General features: G+C 42.6%; 1 protein-coding gene across 2 annotated transcripts in view; it reads right to left on the bottom strand.

Annotated features, from left to right (window-relative positions):
- The window catches only part of LOC109880150 (phosphatidylinositol 4,5-bisphosphate 5-phosphatase A-like), a 39,262-nt gene that overhangs the window by 10,786 nt on the left and 4,750 nt on the right, over window positions 1-23,726 (bottom strand). For both annotated transcript variants that reach the window (XM_020472394.2, XM_020472389.2), the window contains exons 2-4: window positions 6,595-7,156; window positions 3,934-4,041; window positions 3,482-3,590 (exon numbers count right to left, since the gene is read on the bottom strand). In XM_020472394.2, the coding sequence (XP_020327983.1) occupies window positions 3,482-3,590; window positions 3,934-4,041; window positions 6,595-7,142 (765 nt within the window). In that variant the 5' untranslated portion in view covers window positions 7,143-7,156. The remainder of the gene's footprint in view (window positions 1-3,481; window positions 3,591-3,933; window positions 4,042-6,594; window positions 7,157-23,726) is intronic.

Here is a 23,726-nt window from a genome sequence, read left to right as displayed (position 1 = left end):
ATTGGTTGCATCACCGCCTGGCATGGCAACTGCTCGGTCTCCGACCGCAAGGCGCTAGATAGGGTAGTGTGTACAGCCCAGTACATCACTGGGGCCAAGCCACCAGCCATTCACGACCTCTATACCAGGCGGTGTCAGAGAAGGCCTTAAAAATTGCCAAAGACTCCAGCCACCCTAGTCATAGACTGTTCTCTCTGCTACCGCATGGCAAGCGGTACTGGAGCGCCATGTCTAGGCTTCTTAACAGCTTCTACCACCAAGCCATAAGACTGCAGAACAGCTAATCAAATGGCTACCCGGACTATTTGCATTGATACCACCCCCTTTTGTACGCTGCTGCTACTCGCTGTTTATTACAGTTCCTTGCGAAAGTATTCGGCCCCCTTGAACTTTGCGACCTTTTGCCACATTTCAGGCTTCAAACATAAAGATATAAAACTGTATTTTTTTGTGAAGAATCAACAACAAGTGGGACACAATCATGAAGTGGAACGACATTTATTGGATATTTCAAACTTTTTTAACAAATCAAAAACTGAAAAATTGGGCGTGCAAAATTATTCAGCCCCCTTAAGTTAATACTTTGTAGCTGCGATTACAGCTGTAAGTCGCTTGGGGTATGTCTCTATCAGTTTTGCACATCGAGAGACTGAAATTTTTTCCCATTCCTCCTTGCAAAACAGCTCGAGCTCAGTGAGGTTGGATGGAGAGCATTTGTGAACAGCAGTTTTCAGTTCTTTCCACAGATTCTCGATTGGATTCAGGTCTGGACTTTGACTTGGCCATTCTAACACCTGGACATGTTTATTTTTGAACCATTCCATTGTAGATTTTGCTTTATGTTTTGGATCATTGTCTTGTTGGAAGACAAATCTCCGTCCCAGTCTCAGGTCTTTTACAGACTCCATCAGGTTTTCTTCCAGAATGGTCCTGTATTTGGCTCCATCCATCTTCCCATCAATTTTAACCATCTTCCCTGTCCCTGCTGAAGAAAAGCAGGCCCAAACCATGATGCTGCCACCACCATGTTTGACAGTAGGGATGGGTGATGAGCTGTGTTGCTTTTACGCCAAACATAACGTTTTGCATTGTTGCCAAAAAGTTCAATTTTGGTTTCATCTGACCAGAGCACCTTCTTCCACATGTTTGGTGTGTCTCCCAGGTGGCTTGTGGCAAACTTTAAACAACACTTTTTATGGATATCTTTAAGAAATGGCTTTCTTCTTGCCACTCTTCCATAAAGGCCAGATTTGTGCAATATACGACTGATTGTTGTCCTATGGACAGAGTCTCCCACCTCAGCTGTAGATCTCTGCAGTTCATCCAGAGTGATCATGGGCCTCTTGGCTGCATCTCTGATCAGTCTTCTCCTTGTATGAGCTGAAAGTTTAGAGGGACGGCCAGGTCTTGGTAGATTTGCAGTGGTCTGATACTCCTTCCATTTCAATATTATCGCTTGCACAGTGCTCCTTGGGATGTTTAAAGCTTGGGAAATCTTTTTGTATCCAAATCCGGCTTTAAACTTCTTCACAACAGTATCTCGGACCTGCCTGGTGTGTTCCTTGTTCTTCATGATGCTCTCTGCGCTTTTAACGGACCTCTGAGAATATCACAGTGCAGGTGCATTTATACGGAGACTTGATTACACACAGGTGGATTGTATTTATCATCATTAGTCATTTAGGTCAACATTGGATCATTCAGAGATCCTCACTGAACTTCTGGAGAGAGTTTGCTGCACTGAAAGTAAAGGGGCTGAATAATTTTGCACGCCCAATTTTTCAGTTTTTGATTTGTTAAAAAAGTTTGAAATATCCAATAAATGTCGTTCCACTTCATGATTGTGTCCCACTTGTTGTTGATTCCTCACAAAAAAATACAGTTTTATATCTTTATGTTTGAAGCCTGAAATGTGGCAAAAGGTCGCAAAGTTCAAAGGGGCCGAATACTTTCGCAAGGCACTGTATCTATTATCTATGCATAGTCACTTTACCCCTACCTACATGTACATATTACCTCAATTACCTCGACTAACCTGTGCCCCCGCACATTGACTCGGTACTGGTACCCCCTGTATATAGCCTTGTTATTGTTATTTTATTGTTGCTCTTTTATTTTGGACATTAGTTTATTTAGTCAATATTTTTCTTAACTCTTATTTTTCTGAAAAAGATTAAGGGCTTGTAAGTAAGCATTTCACGGTACTACACCTTTTGTATTCAGCTAATGTGACAAATACAATTTGATTTGATTTGATATGTTGCCCTGTAAGTGATTCCTAGTGTTGAGATAGTGTTTTAAAACTGATTGAATAAGCTTTAACAGATGGTGCTGGACAGAGAAAAATACTTGATTGACTGATGTGTCTCTAGGGTGGATGGTTTGGCAAGCTCTCTTCTGATTGGTCTAATTGACTGCCAGGTCTGACAGTGGGCTGTGAGAGCAGAGGAGAGAGGAAAGAGGAGAGGGCGGTAGGATATTACTGACTGTGAGGAAAGAGGGGGTGTTGGGTTACAGGCCATTTTTGGAAACCTCATGTCTGTGCAACATGCCATGACTAGACAGACTATTACCGTAGTACTGTCATGGTTCAAGTTCTGAGGTAGACTACAGACACTAACAACCCCTCAGACATTCAATTCTACCAAATAAGCCTGCCCATGCATGCATGTGAACACAAATGCACATAAAATGTTCTCATGAGCATTTTGGAGTCAAGCAGGGTATGAGATGGCCAGGGGACAGCATCAGTCTCACTGTCACAGAGCCATCAACATGGAGGGAGCATTAAAGTCCAGAAATAAACCAGCACCCTGGGAGACGTTCTCTTGTCTAGCTCTCTGCTGTTTCTCTGCAGCAGGTTCATCCGCTCTCCCTACAGCTCCAACAGGCCCAAACAATGTGTTAGACACTGACAGGTCAACAAACAACAACCACACTGCACCAGCTGTGGCCAGGACCCCTCCACTCTATTACTTTGTCTCTCTCTCTGTCTCTTAAATACACACACACACATTTGAATGGATGGAGCATAAATAAGCACATTTGAAACGGATGAGAAATGTTCCCTAACCAAGAGTGCTGCAACATGCCATTGGGTGAGGGGCTCAAGATAAGCCACAGAGCTGTGAGTGAGAGAGAGAGTGAGAGAGAGAGGTAGAGAGAGTGTGTTGTATGAGAGCCTGGCAGACAGAGGAAGATAACAAATAAACCAACACTGCACGCTTGATTGTAGTCAGCCCCCACGCTCCACTATGCCCTAGCATATTATCTGGCATGCATTGGGAGGGATATGAGCACAGAGAGTGCCAAAACTGTCTCACACTCCACTTACATTGCAAACAGTTTCCACAAATGTATATAACATGAGCTCCATTTGTTTGCTCTGTAGTTAATTATCTTTTGTGTGTTTACCACAACCATGTGGTGTATGTGTTAGCGTGCTTGTGCATAAGTGTCTCTGTGTCAACCCTTTACTGACCAGTATGTATCCGAAGGGGCTGAGTCTCTCCATGCAGGCATCACTCCATTGGTCTGTGAAGAGAACGTCTTTCAGCCTTTTGTTGATCATGGAGTTGACTTCCTGTAGCCTGAGAGAGCAGCAGTTACACACACAGTCATTATACGGAGGCCATAGGGAGAGCGATAAAGATAGGTCAGGAGAGAGGGAGAGAGAGAGAGGGGGAGAGAGGGAGAGAGAGAAAGAGGGAGAGAGAGAGGGGGAAAGGACTGCAACAATAATAAATATGTAGGGGGAAACAGAAACACAACTAAAGGGAGCTAGATAGATGGATCAATGTCGTTTGACAGTTAACCCAACAACTCATAACCTAGGGGGACTGTATATCGAAGGATATAAGGGACAAGAGAGGTCTTCTGGAATAGTTGGCGATGGGGAGATGGTTGGCTGACTGCAACCTGAGAAAAGCTCACCCAATGATATACATGTCTGTGTTTCCATCCCCAACATGCAATCCCAGCAGAGCAGTGATGTCATCCGGCGGCATGGCACCGCCCACATTCCATGTTATTATGTGCACTCTATCATAGAACAGGAACACAGAAACTCACAATCAATAGAAGCTTTGTTCAACCCGTAAACAAATAATTAGGCAACAGATGAACTTAATGAACTGCAGAACATTTCATTCATATTTCATGACTTGGGTGGGCACATCCTTATGCATTTAACATACAGTACACATACAAAGTCTTTCTGATATAATTCTATTGATTTTCTGATTATCCACTCTCTCCATTAGCTTAATTAGCATCATAAATGAGAGAGGTTAGCAGAGAGCTCTGACAAAGCCTCGGGACACTGGGTCTGTGCTGTGAGTAGCAAATAACACAAAAGCAACACAGAATGGGACTGCTCGATTTCATAGTTTCAGTGGCGAAGACGGGTGTTTCTCAACATGCATACTACTGTGCTCCCAGCACACAAATTGGAGCATGGTAGGGCCGGAGAATGAGTCCAAATCAAAGTATGCGAAACGGACCACGGAGGGCACTTCTCGAATAAGTATACCGTCTGTACATATTTTGAAGCATGCATCGGTGCAAGCTTCAATGGAAAGTATGCAAACAAATATGATGCAGCCGCGTTAAAAGTATGCATATTTTCTTGAAACAACAGATCATTATCTTATAGCTAAAGCGAGAGAAACTCCGATTGCCTATCCACATCTCACACAGTGCATTCGGAAATTATTCAACCCCTTGACTTTTTCCACATTTTGTTACATCACAGCCTTATTCTAAAATTAATTAAATAGTTTTTTCCCCCTCATCAATCTACACACAATACCCCATAATGAAGCAAAAAATTGTTTTTAGAATTGTTTAAAAAAAATAAAAAAAATCTATATCACATTTACATAAGCATTCAGACCCTTTACTCAGTACTTTGTTGAAGCACCTTTGGCAGCGATTACAGCCTCGAGTCTTCTTGGGTATAACGCTACAAGCTTGGCATAGAGGAGTTTCTCCCATTCTTCTCTGCAGATCATCTCAAGCTTTGTCGGGTTGGATGGGGAGCATTGCTGCATAAATATTTTCAGGTCTCTCCAGAGATGTTTGATCGGGATCAAGTCCGGGCACTGGCTGGGCCACTCACGGACATTCAGAGACTTGTCCCAGAGCCATTTCTGCGTTGTCTTGGCTGTGTACTTAGGGTCATTGTCCTGTTGGAAGGTGAACCTTTACCTCAGTCTGAGGTTCTGAGCGCTCTGGAGCAAGTTTTCATCAATGATCTCTCTGTACTTTGCTCTGTTCATCTTTCCCTCGATCCTGACTAGTCTCCCAGTCTCTGCAGCTGAAAAACGTCCCCACAGCAGGAGGCTGCCACCATCATGCTTCACAGTAGGGATGGTGCCAGGTTTCCTCCAGATGTGATGCTTGGCATTCAGGCCAAAGACTTCAATCTAGGTTTCATCAGACCAGAGAATCTTGTTTCTCATAATCTGAGAGTCCTTTAGGTGCCTTTTGGCAAACTCCAAGCAGGCTTTCATGTGCGTGGTACTGAGGAGTGGCTTCCGTCTGACCACTCTACCATAAAGGCCTGATTGATGGAGTGCTGCAGAGATTGTTTTCCTTCTGGAAGAATCTCCCATCTCCACAGAAGAAATCTGGAGCTCTGTCAGAGTGACCATCGTGTTCTTGGTCACCTCCCCGACTAAGGCCCTTCTCCCCCGATTTCTCAGTTTGGCCGGGCGGCCAGCTCTAGGAAGAGTCTTGGTGGTTCCAAACTTCGACCTCTGACATGCACTGTCAACTGTGGGACCTTATAAAGACAGTTGTGTGCCTTTTCAAATCATGTCCAATCAATTGAATTTACCACAGGTGGACTCCAAACAAGTTGTAGAAACATCTCAAGGATGATCAATTGAAACAAAATGCACCTGAGCTCAATTTCAAGTATCATAGCAAAGGGTCTGAATACTTGTGTAAATAAGGTATTTCTGTTTTATTTATATTTTTATTCCGAAACATTTCTAAATACCTGTTCTCGCTTTGTCCTGATGGGGTATTGTGTGGAGATTGATGAGCAAAGAAATTAGTTTAATCCATTTTAGAATAAGGCTGTAATGTAACAAAATGTGGAAAAGGGGAAGGGGTCTGAATACTTTCCGAATGCACTGTATGTTACCCGACTACACTATTTTATCTTGATACATTAATAATTACATGCTGTGTTAATTTTGTCATGGTTACATGCCTACAATACCCATTGTAGTGTGTGTAGGTCGCAAGCCCATAGGAAGTCAATAGTTACTCCTGTTAGCTAGCCAGATAGCCACAAATAATTGTTAGCTAGCTACCCACAAAGAATTAACATGTACCTTGGATAACATTGGTTTTAGGTCATTTTTGCCTGTTACACTATCTGGTTAGCTTCATTATTATGATTCACATATAGCTAACTGATAGTTGTGAAGTAAAACGTTTGCTTTGTGTATATCTTTTTTCGTCTCTATTTCCATTGTCCTGGCTAGAAGGAAGGTACTCAAGAGAACGTCCTTGGACAATGCACTTGGAGCATGAGAGTGTGGAGCACGGTAGAATGCATATTGAGAAACAACTGGAGCTCACCTGAAGTCTTCTACCACCTGGGCCTGTGTATCCGCGGTGCCCGACACGGAGAAGGCCCTCTGGGCATGAGGGTTGAGGTGGGGAGGTATAGGCCTGGAGGGCGGTGGCTGGGGCACAGAGGCTGCCCTCATTGAGATGGGGTTCCGGGCCCCAGGGGGGTGGCCTGGGACTTTAGGGCCAGCCTTCAGAGTGGTTTCAGTGTACCCCACTGGCTCTCCAGGCCCCCCAGGGGGCTTGGCTGCTCCAGGCCGCAGGGGCTTATGACGGCTGGCCCCAGCTGGAGCATCAGGAGTGGATCTGTCCTGGTTAGCCTCTGTGGGGTCAGGTGTGGGCTCACAGACGTCTACAGAGCCCTCTACTCTGGGGGTCCTCTGAGGCCGTCGAGGCCGGGCTGGGACTGACGGTTGAGGAGCAGGAGCATTGGCGCAGGGTTCAGAGGTTGGCGTTTCTGTGCCTGGAGGTGCTGCTGGAGTGGGGGTTAAAACCTCTGATAGTCCAGATGGGTTCTCAGGGTGGAGCTGGCTTTGGTTCTGGTTGTCTAGATCCATCTCCCAGAAGCTCACTGAAAAACAATAGCAGGGGAAAGCCATGTTCACCATATTCCATCAGTGTGCCACGCAGTATAGACAGACTAGATGTTAAAGAAGCAATCGGAGACAAAAGTTCCAAATGTCTGGTGAGGGTGGGGAGGGTTATCATGTGCTCACACTGACTCAGCTGTTCATGTGATTGAACAGTTCACATTCCCCCCATTCCTAGGCTGCTCTGGCAGCATAATGCCAGCCCTGAGTGTTTGGCGGTCTGTCCTCTCGTGGGCGACTGAGAGCGTCTGAAACAGGTAATTAAGAGAGAGAGAGGGAAGAGAGACAGTGAGAGAGAGAAGGGTGAAGGTGTTTAATGAGAGCGGAGCATAAAGGGGAATAAGAGGAAGTGGGTGGGGAGGAGAGGGAGAGACGCAGCAGGTGATGAGCAGAGGAGGTAGAAACAGGAAAGAAAAGAGAGAAAGAGCGCAAAGGAGGGGTCACCCACTTCACACTCTTATTAATACCCTCCTACACTTCACACAGGTCTTGGACCAACTCAGAAATAGAATGAGGAGAACAAGCCAGGCTTATATCATCAGCTCTCTTTGTACCTGAGCCACCTCGTCTGTTATTCCCCCGGTAACCACAGAGACAGTTCATAAGCTCAGAACACCTGATAGACACAAGTCACAGAAACCGCTGTAGGGTCTGCAGCAACACAACCTGATAGCATGGTAATAACAACTGAGAGAGAGGGGGGGGGGGGCGTGGAGTATGAGCCAGCCTCTGGCCTGTGAGTGCCCCTGGGCCTGAGAGAGGTGACTCATGGGACACTGGCCATGCACATAACTCAACCACTGTGGTTGGGAGACAGAGACGTGAGGAGAGACGCCATCTCTCAGACTGGACCAGGAGATATAAGGAGGGCTCCTCTTGAATGCCAAGACTGCTGGGCATCCAGCCAACACAACATCACCTCACCCTCTATAAGGTATATCTGAAAGTACTGACACTATACTGTACCTATATTACAAAGCAAATGCCAGTGCAGTGTAACAGAACAATCTTAGTAGAGAAGAACCCTTTTTGGTTCCAGGTACAAGCCTTTTTAGGTCCAGGTAGAACAATTTTGGGTTCCATGTATAACCCTCTGTGGAAAGGGTTCTTCATAGAACAGAAAAGGGGTTCTACCTGGAACCAAAAAGGGTTATTATGTTAATTTAGATTCATTTAGATTTTGTGTCACAGATTTACACACAATACCCCATAATTTGGAAATAGCTTTTTAGACATTTTTAGTAATTAATAAAAAATGAAAAGCTGAAATGTCTTGAGTCAATAAGTATTCAGCCCGGCCTCCCGGGTGGCGCAGTGGTTAAGGACGTAAGGGCGCTCTACTGCAGCGCCAGCTGTGCCACCAGAGACTCTGGATTCGCGCCCAGGCTCTGTCGTAACCGGGCGCGACCAGGAGGTCCGTGGGGCGATGCACAATTGGCCTACCGTCCTAGATATCCTTGTCTCATCGCATACCAGAGACTCCTGTGGCGGGCCGGGCGCAGTGCGCGCTAACCAAGGTTGACGGTGTTGAGTTGGATGCGCACTATGTTAATAAGCAGTGCGGCTTGGTTGGGTTGTGTATCGGAGGACACATGACTTTCAACCATCGTCTCTCCAGAGCCCATACAGGAGTTGTAGCGATGAGACAAGATTGTAGCTACTAAAACAATTGGTTACCACGAAATTGGGGGAAAAAAATAAGTATTCAAACCTAAATAAGTTCAAGAGTAAAAATGTGCTTAACAAGTCACATAATAAATGTGTGCAATAATAGTGTTGAACATGATTTTTAAATGACTACCTCATATCTGTAGCCCCCCATATGTGTGTAGCCCACACATAAAATTATCTGTACCTCAGTCGAGCAGTGAATTTCAAGCACAGATTCAACCACAAAGACCAGCGAGGTTTTTCAATGGTTTGCAAAGAAGGGCACCTATTGGTAGATGGGTCAACAACAACATAAAAGCAGACATTGAATATCCCTTTGAGCATGGTGCAGTTATTAATTACACTTTGGATGGTGTATCAATCAATATACAACAGTCTCTACAAAGATACAGGCACCCTTTCTAACTCAGTTGCTGGAGAGGAAGGAAACCGCTTAGGGATTTCACAATGAGGCCAATGGTGACTTTAAAACAGTTGCAGATTAATGGCTGTGAAAGGAGATAACTGAGGATGGATCAACAACAATGTAGTTACTCCACTATACTAACATAAATGACAGAGTGAAAATAAGGAAGCCTGTACAGAATACAAATATTCCAAAACATGCACCATGTTTGCAATAAGGCACTAAAGTAATACTGCAAAGAAATGTGGCAAAGAAAATAACTTTTTTTCCTGAATACAAAGCATTATGTTTGGGGAAAATCCAACACAACATATCACTGAGTACAACCTTCATATTTTCAAGCATGGTGGTGGCTGCATCATGTTATGGGTATGCTTGTCATCGGTAAGGTCTAGGGAGTTTTTTTAATAAAAATAAACTAAATAGAGCTAAGCACAGGCAAAATCCTAGAAGAAACTTGGTTCAGACACGGGGAGACAAATTAACCTTTCAACAGTACAATAACCTAAAACACAAGGCCAAATATACACTGGAGTTGCTTGTCCAAGATGACATTTAATGTTCCTGAGTGGCCTAGTTACATTTTTGACTTTTAGAAAATCTATGGCAAGACTTGAATGTGGCTGTCTAGCAATGATCAAGAACAAACTTGACAGAGCTTGAAGAATTTTTTAATTAATTATGGGTAAATATTGTACAATCCAGGTGTGCAAAGTTCTTAGAGACTTACCCAGAAAGGTGATTCTAAAATGTATGGCCTCGGGGGGTTGAATACATATCTAATTAAGATATATTATGTGTTTTATTTTCCATTCATTAAAAATATATATACACTACCAGTCAAAAGTTTTAGAACACCTACTCATTCAAGGGTTTTTCTTTATTTGAACTATTTTCTACAATGTAGAATATAGTGAAGACATCAAAACTATGAAATAACACATATGGAATCATGTAGTAAATAAAAAGTGTTAAACAAATCAAAATATATTTTATATTTGAGATTCTTCAAATAGCCACCCTTTGCCTTGACCAGCTTCATAAGGTAGTCACATGGAATGCATTTTAATTAACATGTGTGCCTTGTTAAAAGTGAATTTGTGGAATTTATTTCCTTCTTAATGCGTTTGAGCCAATCAGTTGTGTTGTGACAAGGTAGGGGTGGTATACAGAAGACAGCCCTGTTTGGTAAAAGACCAGGTCCATATTATGGCAAGAACCGCTCAAATAAGCAAAGAGAAATGACAGTCCATCATTACTTTAAGACATGAAGATCAGTCAATAGGGAAAATTTCAAGAACTTCATTTCTTCAAGTGCAGTCGCAAAAACCATCAAGCGCTATGATGAAACTGGCTATCATGAGGACCACCACAGGAAAGGAAGATCCAGAGTTACCTCTGCTGCAGAGGATAAATTAATTAGAGTTACCAGCCTCAGAAATTGCAGCCCAAAATAAATGCTTCACAGAGTTCAAGTAACAGACACATCTCAACATCAACTGTTCAGAGGAGACTACGTGAATGAGGCCTTCGTGGTCGATTTGCTGCAAAGAAACAACTACTAAAGGACACCAAGAAACACGAGCAACGGACATTAGACCGGTGGAAATCTGCCCTTTGGTCTGGAGTCCAAATTTGAGATTTTTGGTTCCAACAGCCGTGTCTGTGTGAGAAGTGGTGTGGGTGAACAGATGATCTCTGCATTGTGTATTTCCCACCATAAAGCATGGAGGAGGTGTTATCGTGTAGGGATGCTTTGCCGGTGACACTGTCAGTAATTTATTTAGACTTCAAGGCACACTTAACCAGCATGGCTACCACAGCATTCTGCAGTGATACGCCATTCTATCTGGTTTGGGCTTAGTGGGACTTTAATTTGTTTTTCAACAGGACAATGACCCGACAGACCTCCAGGCTGTGTAAGAGCTATTTTACCAAGAATGAGAGTGATGGAGTGCTGCATCAGATGACCTGGCATCCACAATCCCCCGACCTCAACCAAATTGAGAGGGTTTGGGATGAGTCAGACCGCAGAGTGAAGTAAAAGCATTGGAATTGTAAGGGTTCTCGTCCTCCTCCTCTTCTGAGGAGGAGTAGCGAGAAGGATCGGAGGACCAATGCGCAGCGTGGTAAGTGTCCATAATGTGTTTTAATAAAGACAAATAGAACACTCGAACAAAACAACAAACGATGACGTGAATATACAAAACCCAAAACAGTACCGTGTGGACCAAACACTCACACAGAAAACAAACACCCAAAACTCAAAAGTGAAACCAGGCTACCTAAGTATAATTCTCAATCAGGGACAACGATTGACAGCTGCCTCTGATTGAGAACCATACTAGGCCGAACACAGAAATCCCAAATTATAGAAAAACGAACATAGACAACCCACCCAACTCACACCCTGACCATACTAAAACAAAAGACAAAACAAAGGAACTAAGGTCAGAACGTGACAGGAATTCCTTCAAGACTGTTGGAAAAGCATTCCAGGTGAAGCTGGTTGAGAGAATGCCAAGAGTCTGCAAAGCTGTCATCAAGGCAAAAGGTGTCTATTTGAAGAACCTCAAATCTCAAATATATTTTGATTTGTTTAACACTTTTTTGGTTACTACATGATTCCATTTATGTAATTTCATCATTTTGATGTCTTCACTATTATTCTACAATGTAGAAAATAGTCAAAATAAAGAAAAACCCGTGTAGGTGGTCTAAAAAACTTTTGACCAGTAGCGTATATGTAATTCTTCCACTTTGACATTGCAGAGTATTTTGTGCAGATCGTTGACAAAGAAATTTACAATTAAATCCATTTTAATCCCACTTCATAACACAACAAAATGTGGGAAAATTCAAGTGGTTTGAATACATTCTGTTATCTGCTCTTAAAATATGTTACAAGACCTTCGGGATGCAGGGTTGTGACCTTGATGCAGAGTTGATAGTGGAGCTACAGCTCCTGGAGGTCAGTTCAACTCACGTGACAAGTCCCCCTGAGCTGTACATGCATGGTAACATTTTGTTTTGTATGTGGGCCAATAGCTTGGTTCCCTGGGCACATGCCTATAATCCATGTATGGTGTTTTTGTGGAGGAATGCGGAGGGGGTGTCTGGTGCTTCAGCACAGCATCACCAGGCAGGCTGGACAGTACCTACTATGACAACATCCAATGTCTGTTAACCGTGCATATACAGTAGCCTATCTCATGTTTGTTCCTTTCCCATTTGTACACATATCCTCTGGTCCTATCTCCTTTACCATGCCTTAACCCCCCCCCCTCTTCCCCTCTTCCGACTACTTATCTTCCATTTTACTTCCAACGTCTCCTCTGCCGTTATTGTTCGTCTATATCTCACACACACTGTATCTCTCTTATTTATTATCCTCTATTTTGCCTCTTCCCTGTCTGTCTAATTCTATACCTAAAATTACCCTACGTTCTTCCTCTGCCTCTCTCTCCACGCCAAGATGACACATGTGCTGTGCACTCGGCTGGCTGTCACAGTCCCGATGGCCGCTTTCACATACAGCTAGAGATAACTATCAGCAGCCAACGGAGGAATGGGGGGATGAGGTCTGGAAATAAATGCTGGATGACTGAAAAGGGAGTATATGGGAGGTAGTGGTAGTATGACTGCTAGTGAGCAATATGACTGCTAGTGAGCAAAACAGAAAGTAAGAAAATATGAAATTGTGAACATTATTTGGGAAAAATGCATTCATAGTAACTAACAAGTAAAGGAATGGAATTTTATACCTACACCCCCCTGCGTATGTATTTGGACAAGTGAAGCTAAAACGTTGGATTATATTTTCCAGTATTTTGGATTAAAGAGCTAATGTTTCATATGAGGCAACAGTCCAGAAGGTTGCCAGTTATTTGATGGTATTCCCATACATATCTGTTTTGCCGTTTCATTTTTTCACATTGATGCACTTTTCTCTCTTCGTGTATTCTGTCCTTTAATTTAAGCATGAGAATAGCATGCTATTCACCAGCTATTCGTTTGGGGTGATCGAATCAATGAAGGTGTGGCTGAGTTGTGTCTACAGATACGCCATATTCTGACCTTGACGTAATTCCCTAAAAATTCCACCACCTTTAAGCGCAAGGAAACTATGAATAAGGTCTTGCGAACCTACCGGTTCCAAGTGGAAAAAGCATCTCATTTTTTCGCTGGAAATAACACCATTCTCTACGCACTGTAATTTACAATTTGATAATAGCTATTGATAAGAGCCAGGTAAATGAGTCATCAGTTTGGATAAGGGAATTGTAAATATAAATGACACTTGTTGTATATCTATTTTACCTTATAATCGTGAAATGGCAGCAAATGTGAAATGTGAAAACTGAAGCATATCAACATATCAACTTTCCCACAGTAAAGTTTATGAAATGCTGTGCCACTTGGCAGAATTGAAATTGTACGGCCTTTAAACTCGCAGGGATGGGCACTCTCGAATGTCTTAATTATAGGCTACCCCGACTTTCTCGGTTTCCTATTTCTATCATGCTCAATATTAGCCAATAACAGAAATCGACAGTCAGTAGGCCTAATAAACATACACATTCAACAGCTAATGTACTGTTAGTTCGCTTCATTTGGTATAGCCTACATTATAATTACATGTAATTACATTGTTTCGTTTACCTTCATTTGCTTCCTCTGTAAACGCTGTCAGCGCGGTGAGGTTGTTGCTGAATATCATTAGTAACAGTTGAAATGTAGGCTAATTAAATCGTTATGGAGCAGAGCGATGATCAAGTCGTAACAGTTTGAACCCAACACATGGCGCAATACTTGGCAGTGTCATCACACAGTTCCATAGTTGAGCAGGCAACAGAAGAGGGTATAGGCTACAATTGTACACTTTTCTTCCCATTATAATTCTACAAGTTTGTACACTAATCTTCCAACAATACCATGGGTTGAAGAACTGAATGTGGCAACTTTCAGGATGAATCAAACCACTGTATTTTTGATTAATGAATATATTTAGTGTATAGGCTCTACAAACCTGTTTTTTATGATTCAGAAATACTTTCCTAACCTTAAATAATCTACAAGATCAGAGTATTTTTTAAATATACCAATTGGTGCTGAAACAGAGAGGAATATGCATATATTTAGCTAGCTCCCTTTCATTGATCTATAATATTCTGAACACCTCTCGAAATAATCTACTAAATATTATATTATACGAACCTATAACCCGACACATTGACTCGGTACCGGTACCCCTGTATTTAGCCTCATTATTGTAAAAAAAAAATTAAACTTTAGTTTATTTAGTAATTAACTCTATATTCATAAAACTGCATTGTTGGTTATGGGCTTGTAAGTAAGCATGTATTCGGCGCATGTGACAAATACAAATTAGATTTTATTTGAGTCTATCGACTAAATGTACAACTAAAAAATACACCTTATTTAATTTAAAGATAAATGTATTGAAAACCCTATTGATCGAAAACTCAATGAAAAAAATCTGTTGGTCATCAGTTGGGAAGGTCTTCAGCAGTTGAAATACATTTATTCAGAGCGTGCAAGGTAGCCACACCTGCAGAGAGTGTTACACGACTGAATGAGGTAAGTCTGAATACCAAATATCAAATCAAATTTTATTGGTCACATACACATGGTTAGCAGATGTTAATCCGAGTGTCGCAAAATGCTTGTACTTCTAGTTTCGACATATCTAACAAGTAACAAGTAATCTAACAAAATCACAACAACTACCTTATACACAAAAATGGGATGAATAAGAAGATGCACATATAAATATATGGATGAGTGATGACTGTGATGACTGTGTGGCATAGGCAATATGCAGTCCATGGTATAGAATACAGTACATGCATAAGAGATGAGTCATGTAGGATATGTAAACACTATTAAAGTGGTGTTATTTAAAGTGACTAGTGATACCTTCATTAATCCATTTATTAAAGTGGCCAGATATTTGAGTCTCTATGTTGGCAGCAGTCTCTCTATGTTAGTGATGGTTGTTTAACAGTCTGATGGCCTTGAGATAGAAGCTGTATTTAAGTCTCTCGGTCCCAGCTTTGATGCACCTGTACTGACCTCTCCTTCTGGATGATAACGGGGTGAACAGGCATTGGCTTGGATGGTTGCTGTCCTTGATGATCTTTTTGGCCTTCCTGTGACATCGGGTGCTGTAGGTGTAATGGAAGGGCAGGTAGCTTGCCACCGATGATTGCGTTGTGCAGACCGCCCTACCCTCTGGAGAGCCTTGCGGTTTAGGGCGATGCAGTTTCCGTACCAGGCGGTGATACAACCTGACAGGGTGCTCTCGATTGTGCATCTGTAAAAGTTTGTGAGTGTTTTCGTTGACAAGCCAAATTTCTTCAGCCTCCTGAGGTTGAAGAAGGCGCTGTTGCGGTGGCCCTGGAATGCGGTTTTAACCAATTAGCATTCAGGATTAGACCCACCCGTTGTATAAATGACCAATATACCCTGGCTAAGGGCTGTTCTTATGCACGACACAACACAGAGTGTCTGGATACAGCCCTTAGCCATGGTATATTAGCCATATACCACACCCCCTTCGGCTTTATAGCTTAATTATAAACGCCTTCCTTCAAACAGGATGTGGGAAATCTGAGGTTTGTAGTTTTTGAACTCAGCCCCTATTGAATACACAGTGGGATATGGGTCATTTTGCACTTCATAAGGCTTCTTCTAGATGTCATCCATCTTTAGAACGTTGTTTCAGGCTTCTACTGTGAAGGGGGGCCGAATGAGAGCTGTTTGAGTCAGAGGTCTGGCAGCAGCCTCGATCTCAGTCACGCGCATTCACATGAGAGGTAGCTCTCGTTCCATTGCTTTTCTACAGACAATGGAATTTTCCGGTTGGAACATTATTGAACAATTATGATAAAAACATCCTAAAGACTGAATATTTATAATGATATATATTTTTGGCTGCTTTGTTGTCTGAACGCTGTACTCAGATTATTGCATGGTTTGCTTTTTCCGTAAAGTTTTTTTGAAATCTGACACAGCGGTTGCATTAATGAAAAGTGTACATAAAGTTCCATGCATAACACTTGAATTTATATCAACATTTATAATGAGTACTTCTGTGAATTGATGTGGCTCTCTGCAAAATCACTGCATGTTTTAGAACTACTGAACGTAACGCACCAATGTAAAATTAGATTTTTGGATATAAATATGCACATTATCGAACAAAACATACATGTATTGTGTAACATGAAGTCCTATGAGTGTCATCTGATGAAGATCATCAAAGGTTAGTGATTCATCTTATAATTTTATCTCTATTTGTGCTTTTTGTGACTCCTCTCTTTGGCTGGAAAAATGGCTGGGTTTTTCTGTGACATGGTGGTGACCTAACATAATCGTTTGTGGAGCTCTCGCTGTAAAGCATTTTTGAAATCAGACACTGTGGCTGGATTAACGAGAATTGATCTTTAAAATGGTGCCTATGTCACGCCCTGACCTTAGAGATCCTGTTTATGTCTCTATTTTGGTTTGGTCAGGGTGTGATTTGGGGTGGGTATTCTATGTTATATTATTTGTATTTCTATGTTTTGGCCGGGTAGGGTTCTCAATCAGGGACAGCTGTCTATCGTTGTCTCTGATTGAGAACCATACTTAGGTAGCCCTTTCCCACCTGTCTTTGTGGGAAGTTAACTTTGTTTGTGGCACATAGACAATACAAAACAACCGTGAAGCGTAAGGGCTATTGTTTTTGTCGGCGTCATCCTAAATAAAAGGAATATGTACACTCACCACGCTGCGCTTTGGTCTAGTTCTTTTGAAGGCCGTGACAGCCTAAAACTTGTATGTTTGAGAAATTTGATTTATGCGATTTAAGCTTAAGGGCTATTGTTTTTGTCGGCGTCATCCTAAATAAAAGGAATATGTACACTCACCACGCTGCGCTTTGGTCTAGTTCTTTTGAAGGCCGTGACAGCCTAATACTTGTATGTTTGAGAAATTTGATTTATGCGATTTCTGTTGATTTATATTTGGCGCCCTGCAATTTCATTGGCTGTTGGTGAGGGGCCCCAGTCCTAGACAGGTTAAAAGCAGTGGTTCGCGCTTTCAGTTTTGCGCAAATGCTGCCATCAATCCACAGTTTCTGGTTAGGGAATGTTTTAATAGTCACAGTGGGTACAACATCTCCAATGCACTTGCTAATAAACTCACTCACTGAGTCAGCGTATGCGTCAATGTTATTGTCTGAGGCTATGCGGAACATATCCCAGTCCATGTGATCGAAGCAATCTTGAAGTGTGGAATCTGATTGGTCAAACCAGCGTTGGATAAACCTGAGCACAGGCGTTTCTTGTTTTAGTATCTGCCTATAGGCGGGGAGCAACAAAATGGAGTCATGGTCAGATTTTCCGAAGGGAGGGCCTTGTATCCATCATGGAAGTTAGAGTAGCAATGGTCAAGAATGCTACCAGATCTTGTTGCGCATTCGATATGCTGGTAAAATTTAGGTAACCTTATTCTCAGGTTCTTATTCTTCCAGTGAAGTTCTTTCAGGGCCGTTCCTGTATGTTGTTATGATTGCACCATGAGTCGTTAATCATAAGGCATACACCCCCGCCCTTCTTCTTACCAGAGAGATGTTTGTTTCTGTCGGAGCGATGTGTGAAGAACCCAGGTGGCTGTACCGACTCTGACAACATGTCTCGAGTGAGCCATGTTTCCGTGAAACAGAGAATGTTACAATGTCTGATGTCTATCTGGAAGGCAACTCGTGCCCTAATTTCATCCACCTTGTTGTCTAGAGATTGGACATTGGCTAGTAATATGCTTGGATGCGGTGGATGGTGTGCTCGCCTTCTAAGTCTGACCAGGAGGCCGCTCCGTCTGCCTCTCCTGCGGCGACAACGTAGTTTTGGGTCGGCCTCTGGGATTTAAATCCCATGTCCAGAGTGGAGGTCCAAACAAAGGATCCGCTTCAGGAAAGTCGTATTCCTGGTCGTAATGTTGGTAAGTTGACGTAGCATTTATATCCAATAGTTCTTCCTGGCTGTATGTAATAACACTTAAGATTTTCTGTGCTAACAATGTCAGAAATAATACATGGAAAAACAAATTACTGCATAGTTTCCTAAGGACCTGAAGCGTGGCGTCCATCTCTGTCGGCGCCATCTTAGAAGTGCGTAGGAAAGGCGTGCTTAGGAAAGGTGTAAATGTCCTAGGAAATGCCGAATACAACCGTGAAATGCTTACTTACAAGCCCTTAACCAACAAAGCAGTTTTAAGAAAATAGAGTTAAGAAAATGTTTACTAATGTCTTTTCTCCTGAGGACTACACATGGGCCTGAATAGACAGGCTCTGACTGACAGCAGGTACTTCTCATTCCACACACGTTCTACAGGGAGAGAGAGCGGAATGATTTAATAATAGCCAATCTGTTATGATGTTTACATGCACCTCCATTGAGAGAGCAGGAGCAAGAGTGACAGCGAGAGCAAAAGAGAGGGAGTGCGTACAGCAAACAACACACAAGAATACAGCACAAATAAGTATAAACAGAATTTTAAACTGGATGGTTTCAGCCCTGAATGCTGATTGGCTGACATGGGTATTTATTTCTACTGTTCTAATTACATTGGTAACCAGTTTATAATAAGCAATAAGACACCTTGGGGGTTTGTGGTATTTAAGTGATAATACCCGAGAAGCCGGTGTTTGGAGGATATATTGGCACGGGTGTTGTGAGGCCCGGCGACCGAAGACGTGGGCCATTTTTGCCACACCGCATGTGTCTCCCGGTCACAGCCGGCTGCAACACAGCCTGGGATTGAACCTGCAACTGTAGTGACATCTCAAGCACTGTGATGCAGTGCCTTAGACCGCTGCGCCACACGGGAGGCCCTGGAATGCGGCTGTTCTAATTGCGGTTTTAACCAATTAGCATTCAGGATTAGACCCACCCGTTGTATAAATGACCAATATACCATGGCTAAGAGCTGTTCTTATGCACGACACAGAGTGTCTGGATACAGCCCTTAGCCATGGTATATTAGCCATATACCACACCCCCTTCGGCTTTATAGCTTAATTATAAACTGGTTGATTTAAGCCCTGAATGCTGATTGGCTGAAAGCTGTGGTATATCAGACAGTATACCATGTATTTAACAAAAAAATACTTTTTACTGTTCAAATAAAATTAATTGTGTGCCGCCCCAAGGGTCTCCTGGTCACGGCCGACTGTGACAGAGCCTGGACTCTGACCCAGATCTCTAGTGGCACAGATAGCACTGCGATGCAGTGCCTTAGACCACTGCGCCACTCGGGAGGCTGAACCAGAGATATTCTATAATGTTGTAAATGTATCCTCCTTCGTTACAAGACCCCAGGCCGTACCTCGTCTCTCTTAACTAGTCTAACTAGAACCACTGCATGCAGTCCTGACAACTATCAACATGACTATCTGAAAATTAAAGTGAGTAGGTATTCTATAACCGAGAAATGGAAGAAACGATCCTCAGTAGGCTTTGAGAAGCTGGTATACTTTGGCTGGACAGAGTAGTAGAAGACTGCTCATGATGTTAACTGTGAAGGACAAGTCATGTCTGGATAATAGGATTTGGTCTTTATGCAGAGGCACCATGTCCGATGCCAGTCACCTGATGGAATCCAACAAATTGTACCGGATAGTGTCAAAATATAAAATAAAGGGCTCCAGTCATTAAGGAGAATCAGTAGAGGCAGAACACAAGGAAGTTGTGCTTGGATGACTGGAACATTAGACAGGCTCCATGGATCTGGACGACTAATGCCTGCATGTGGGTGAAATCAAAGGCTTTTGCAATCTTAAAGGGAAGTCAATTAAATACCCAAGACTTCCTTCTTGCCCCACTGCTATCTTTTAAAATTAGAAATATGAATTCCCTTCAAAAGGCCTTGCCAGAGGATATAACAACACAACATGATTTGGGGTTTTGGGTTTGTGATAGTGTATGAGAGTGAAGGGGGGTGACTTCATAAACTGGACACTACAATTAAACTGGTGGGCCTGTGGTTACAGGAGCAGGATTGGATAGGCACAAAATATTTTGGGTCTTGTCAAGAACAGAAATTAGGACACATACTCAAATTCTTTATCTCGCTCTCTTTAGGCAAATGGAGACATATAGCTGCACATTAACAACAAAAAAGTGAATCCCTATCTGCTAAGTGTTGTTCAGTCTGTGAGCAGCAGAATGAGACCATGAGAGGCCTGTAGGACAGAGCTATTGGCAGGAGCTGCAGTGACCCAGTCGAGGAGTCTAACAGGCTGATGATGAGACACTAGGGGTGTGATTGTCTGGGCGCCATTAGATACAGTACAATAAGCATATTGATGAACTGGAAACACAAAACTATCTATACATTATTTGAATTGCAGATGCCTTTGGAAGTTGTGTTTGGAAGTTATGATATAAAAAACATCCTGTTCTTATAACACGTGTAGCAATATGTCATGTACATATAAATGGGTTAATTACTTCTTCAAACTATAGTGAATGTATTTTGTATGTACTTTTGGCATTAAAAATAATTGAATGTCAGCAGGAAACAATATCAATCTGTAAATCCTTTGAAAAAATCCATAAAATGTGAAAAAGAGGGAAAGGTCAGCACTGTGAGTTCATCAGGCCAGGGGGCATAGGCCACGCGAATAAAATAACAGTAACCGGGGTAGTAATGCCTTCTACCAGTCAGAGAGAAAAAAAAGACGAAAAAAAGCTACAGTAAGTTATATGGTTGAAATGACCCCGAGGAAGAGGAAAAGTAGAAAAAGAAGGCAAACTAAACGAAATAAGCCATTCTGAGGTGATATCTTGACTTCAGTTTAATGTACTTTAACACAGATCTCTTGGCAAGTTGAATTGTGTGCAACAACCATTGGTCCGTATGTTCTAAATTAAGTGACTGACTGAAGAGATGTATAAATGGATTTCTTCAGGAATCCAATCAACCAATGACTGAATGAGGCCAGTCGCTTGTGTGGCCTATTTCTGCTCCCATTTCAAGGGCATTGTGAGAGAAAAATTGAAGGTCGGTTTAATTTGGTGTTTCAGTCTCAGATCTTATCTCAGAGCATGTCTGTGTATGTGTCAGGTAGATAACAACAGAGAGAGAGGGCATCTGTGTGTTTTAACAACATGATTATAAATCGTGACCAGTATATGGGTGTTGTGGCTATTTCAATCAAGAGTTAGACCAGGTTAATTAATTAGTGCAAATGTGTACAAACACGGATGCATGAGGGAACATCAGTCTAGTTGCACAAAGGATTTTTCCACCACTAGACATAACAATGCCCTAGGAGGTTTTTATTATACAATCACTATCCAGACTACTTGCTGAATTTGTATCTTCCTAATGGGCTCGGTGGTCCGATTCCTGTATCTTAACCCCAACCTCTTGCTCCACTTCCTGAAGCTGTGTAACTCAATCAGAGGCAAAAAGTAACATGAAAGAGAAGCAGAGTAGGGATAGATGATTTCCGACAGTGGCATACGGGTTATATAATGATAGCACATAGTAGAGTGCCTATTGCAAACTGATTATACATAGGATAAATTAATTGGACATAACGTTTATATTAGCATAATATGATAATGATTATGCTAATATGATAACAATTCTGATAATGAAAAGAAGAACACTGTCAATGTTTGTTTATATTATTCCTTGCATGTTAGGGTATTATGGGGTAACTTGTTATTTCATGAAATGTTGTTTTTATAAAAGGGGAGTTTGTGTTAAGTACCAGGGTAACTGTACTTGTAAGTACACCCTGTTACGCTCTCCCTGCCTCCTTCACTGTGTTTTTGTGCTTTTATTTGTAGATTGGGGACAGGTGGAGCTGATTAGGTCGTTAAGGTGACAAATTGCAACATGTTTTGGGACCTAGAAGATAAAAGTTCCTGGTGCCCAGTCTTGGTTCTCTTTCTCCACAAGCACCATTTTGTTTTGTGATCTAGTTGATTATGTTTTTAGATTAGGTGCACCCTTCAACACATTTTACCTTCATCCATGCATCTCCATTACACCCAGGAGAATGTGAATCCAAAATGGCGTAGCAGTCAGACGTCTTTGTTGTGTCCCTTGTATATATCGTTTGACATCTTTTTCGTCGCATATCCTTTAAAATATTTTGCTAAACCTCAACATCTAAATACTCTCCTGCAACCCGCCTCACCCAATGTGGCGTGGATCTGCTTTCTCTTCCTATAGTATTTATATTTACTTCGGATCTGGAATCCCTCAGCTGAAACTAGCCAGCTAACTACCAGCTATCAGTCAGCAAACCATTGCCAGCAGTCATCAGCTAACCTTCAGCTCGGAAAGCTCTCGTCAGTTCGAACAACGTGACTCTAACCAGAGCATAACAGACCTGTTATTTTTATCCCCAGATTCCTAACGCAAACTGAAAATGTTCATCTGGATCTTCACAACTAGCTAACCGCAATCCCGGATGACTACTCCTGGCTAGCGTTTCCATCCCAGAACAAGCACCAATTAGCTTGAAGCTAGCCCGGCCAGGGCTCCTGTGCTACCACCGAAGTATACTCCTGGGCTACAATATCCGGACCCCTTCTACAGCCGTTACGGGGCATGGAACCCCGCAGATCCCCTACGATTGGAATACCGTCATAATCTGCCCGAGGACTCCAACAGGCCCCTCAGGCGCGACGCCCGCTGAAGGCCCATTATGCTAACCCTTGTAAACAAGGGCACCCTCATAGACGTCATCCTGACCAACTGGCCCTCCAAATACACCTCCGCTGGCCCTCCAAATACACCTCCGCTGTCTTCAACCAGGTACAACCCCAAATCAGTAAACAAGGGAACCCTCATAGATGTCATCCTAACTAATTCGCCCTCCAAATACACCTCTGCTGTTTTGAATCAACATCTCAGCGATCACTGCCTCATTGCCTGCATCTGTAATGGGTGTGGGTCAAACGACCACCCCTCATCACTGTCAAATGCTCCCTGAAACACTTCTGCGAGCAGGCCTTTCTAATCGACCTGGCCGGGGTATCTTGGAATGACATTGACCTCATACCGTCAGTAGAGGATGCCTGGCTATTCTTTAAAAGTGCCTTCCTCACCATCTTAAATAAGCATGCCCCTCTCAAAAAATGTAGAACTAGGAATAGATATAGTCCTTGGTTCACTACAGATCTGTCTGCCCTTGACCAGCACAAAAACATCCTGTGGCGTTCTGCATTAGCATCGAATAGCCCCCGTGATATGCAAAATTTGCAACCTGTAGCACTAACTCAAAAGTTCTGGGACACTGTAAAGTCCATGGAGAATAAGAGCACCTCCTCCCAGCTGCCCACTGCTCTGAGGCTAGGAAACACTGTCGCCACCGATAAATCCACTATAATTGAGAATTTCAATAAGCTTTTCTCTACGGCTGGCCATGCTTTCCACATGGCTACCCC

The sequence above is a fragment of the Oncorhynchus kisutch genome, linkage group LG3 (genome assembly GCF_002021735.2).
Source record: "Oncorhynchus kisutch isolate 150728-3 linkage group LG3, Okis_V2, whole genome shotgun sequence".
In the NCBI taxonomy this organism is placed as follows: domain Eukaryota; kingdom Metazoa; phylum Chordata; class Actinopteri; order Salmoniformes; family Salmonidae; genus Oncorhynchus; species Oncorhynchus kisutch.
The sequence above is the reverse complement of the archived record's forward strand: the minus strand, read 5'-3'. Positions and strand labels throughout refer to the sequence as shown.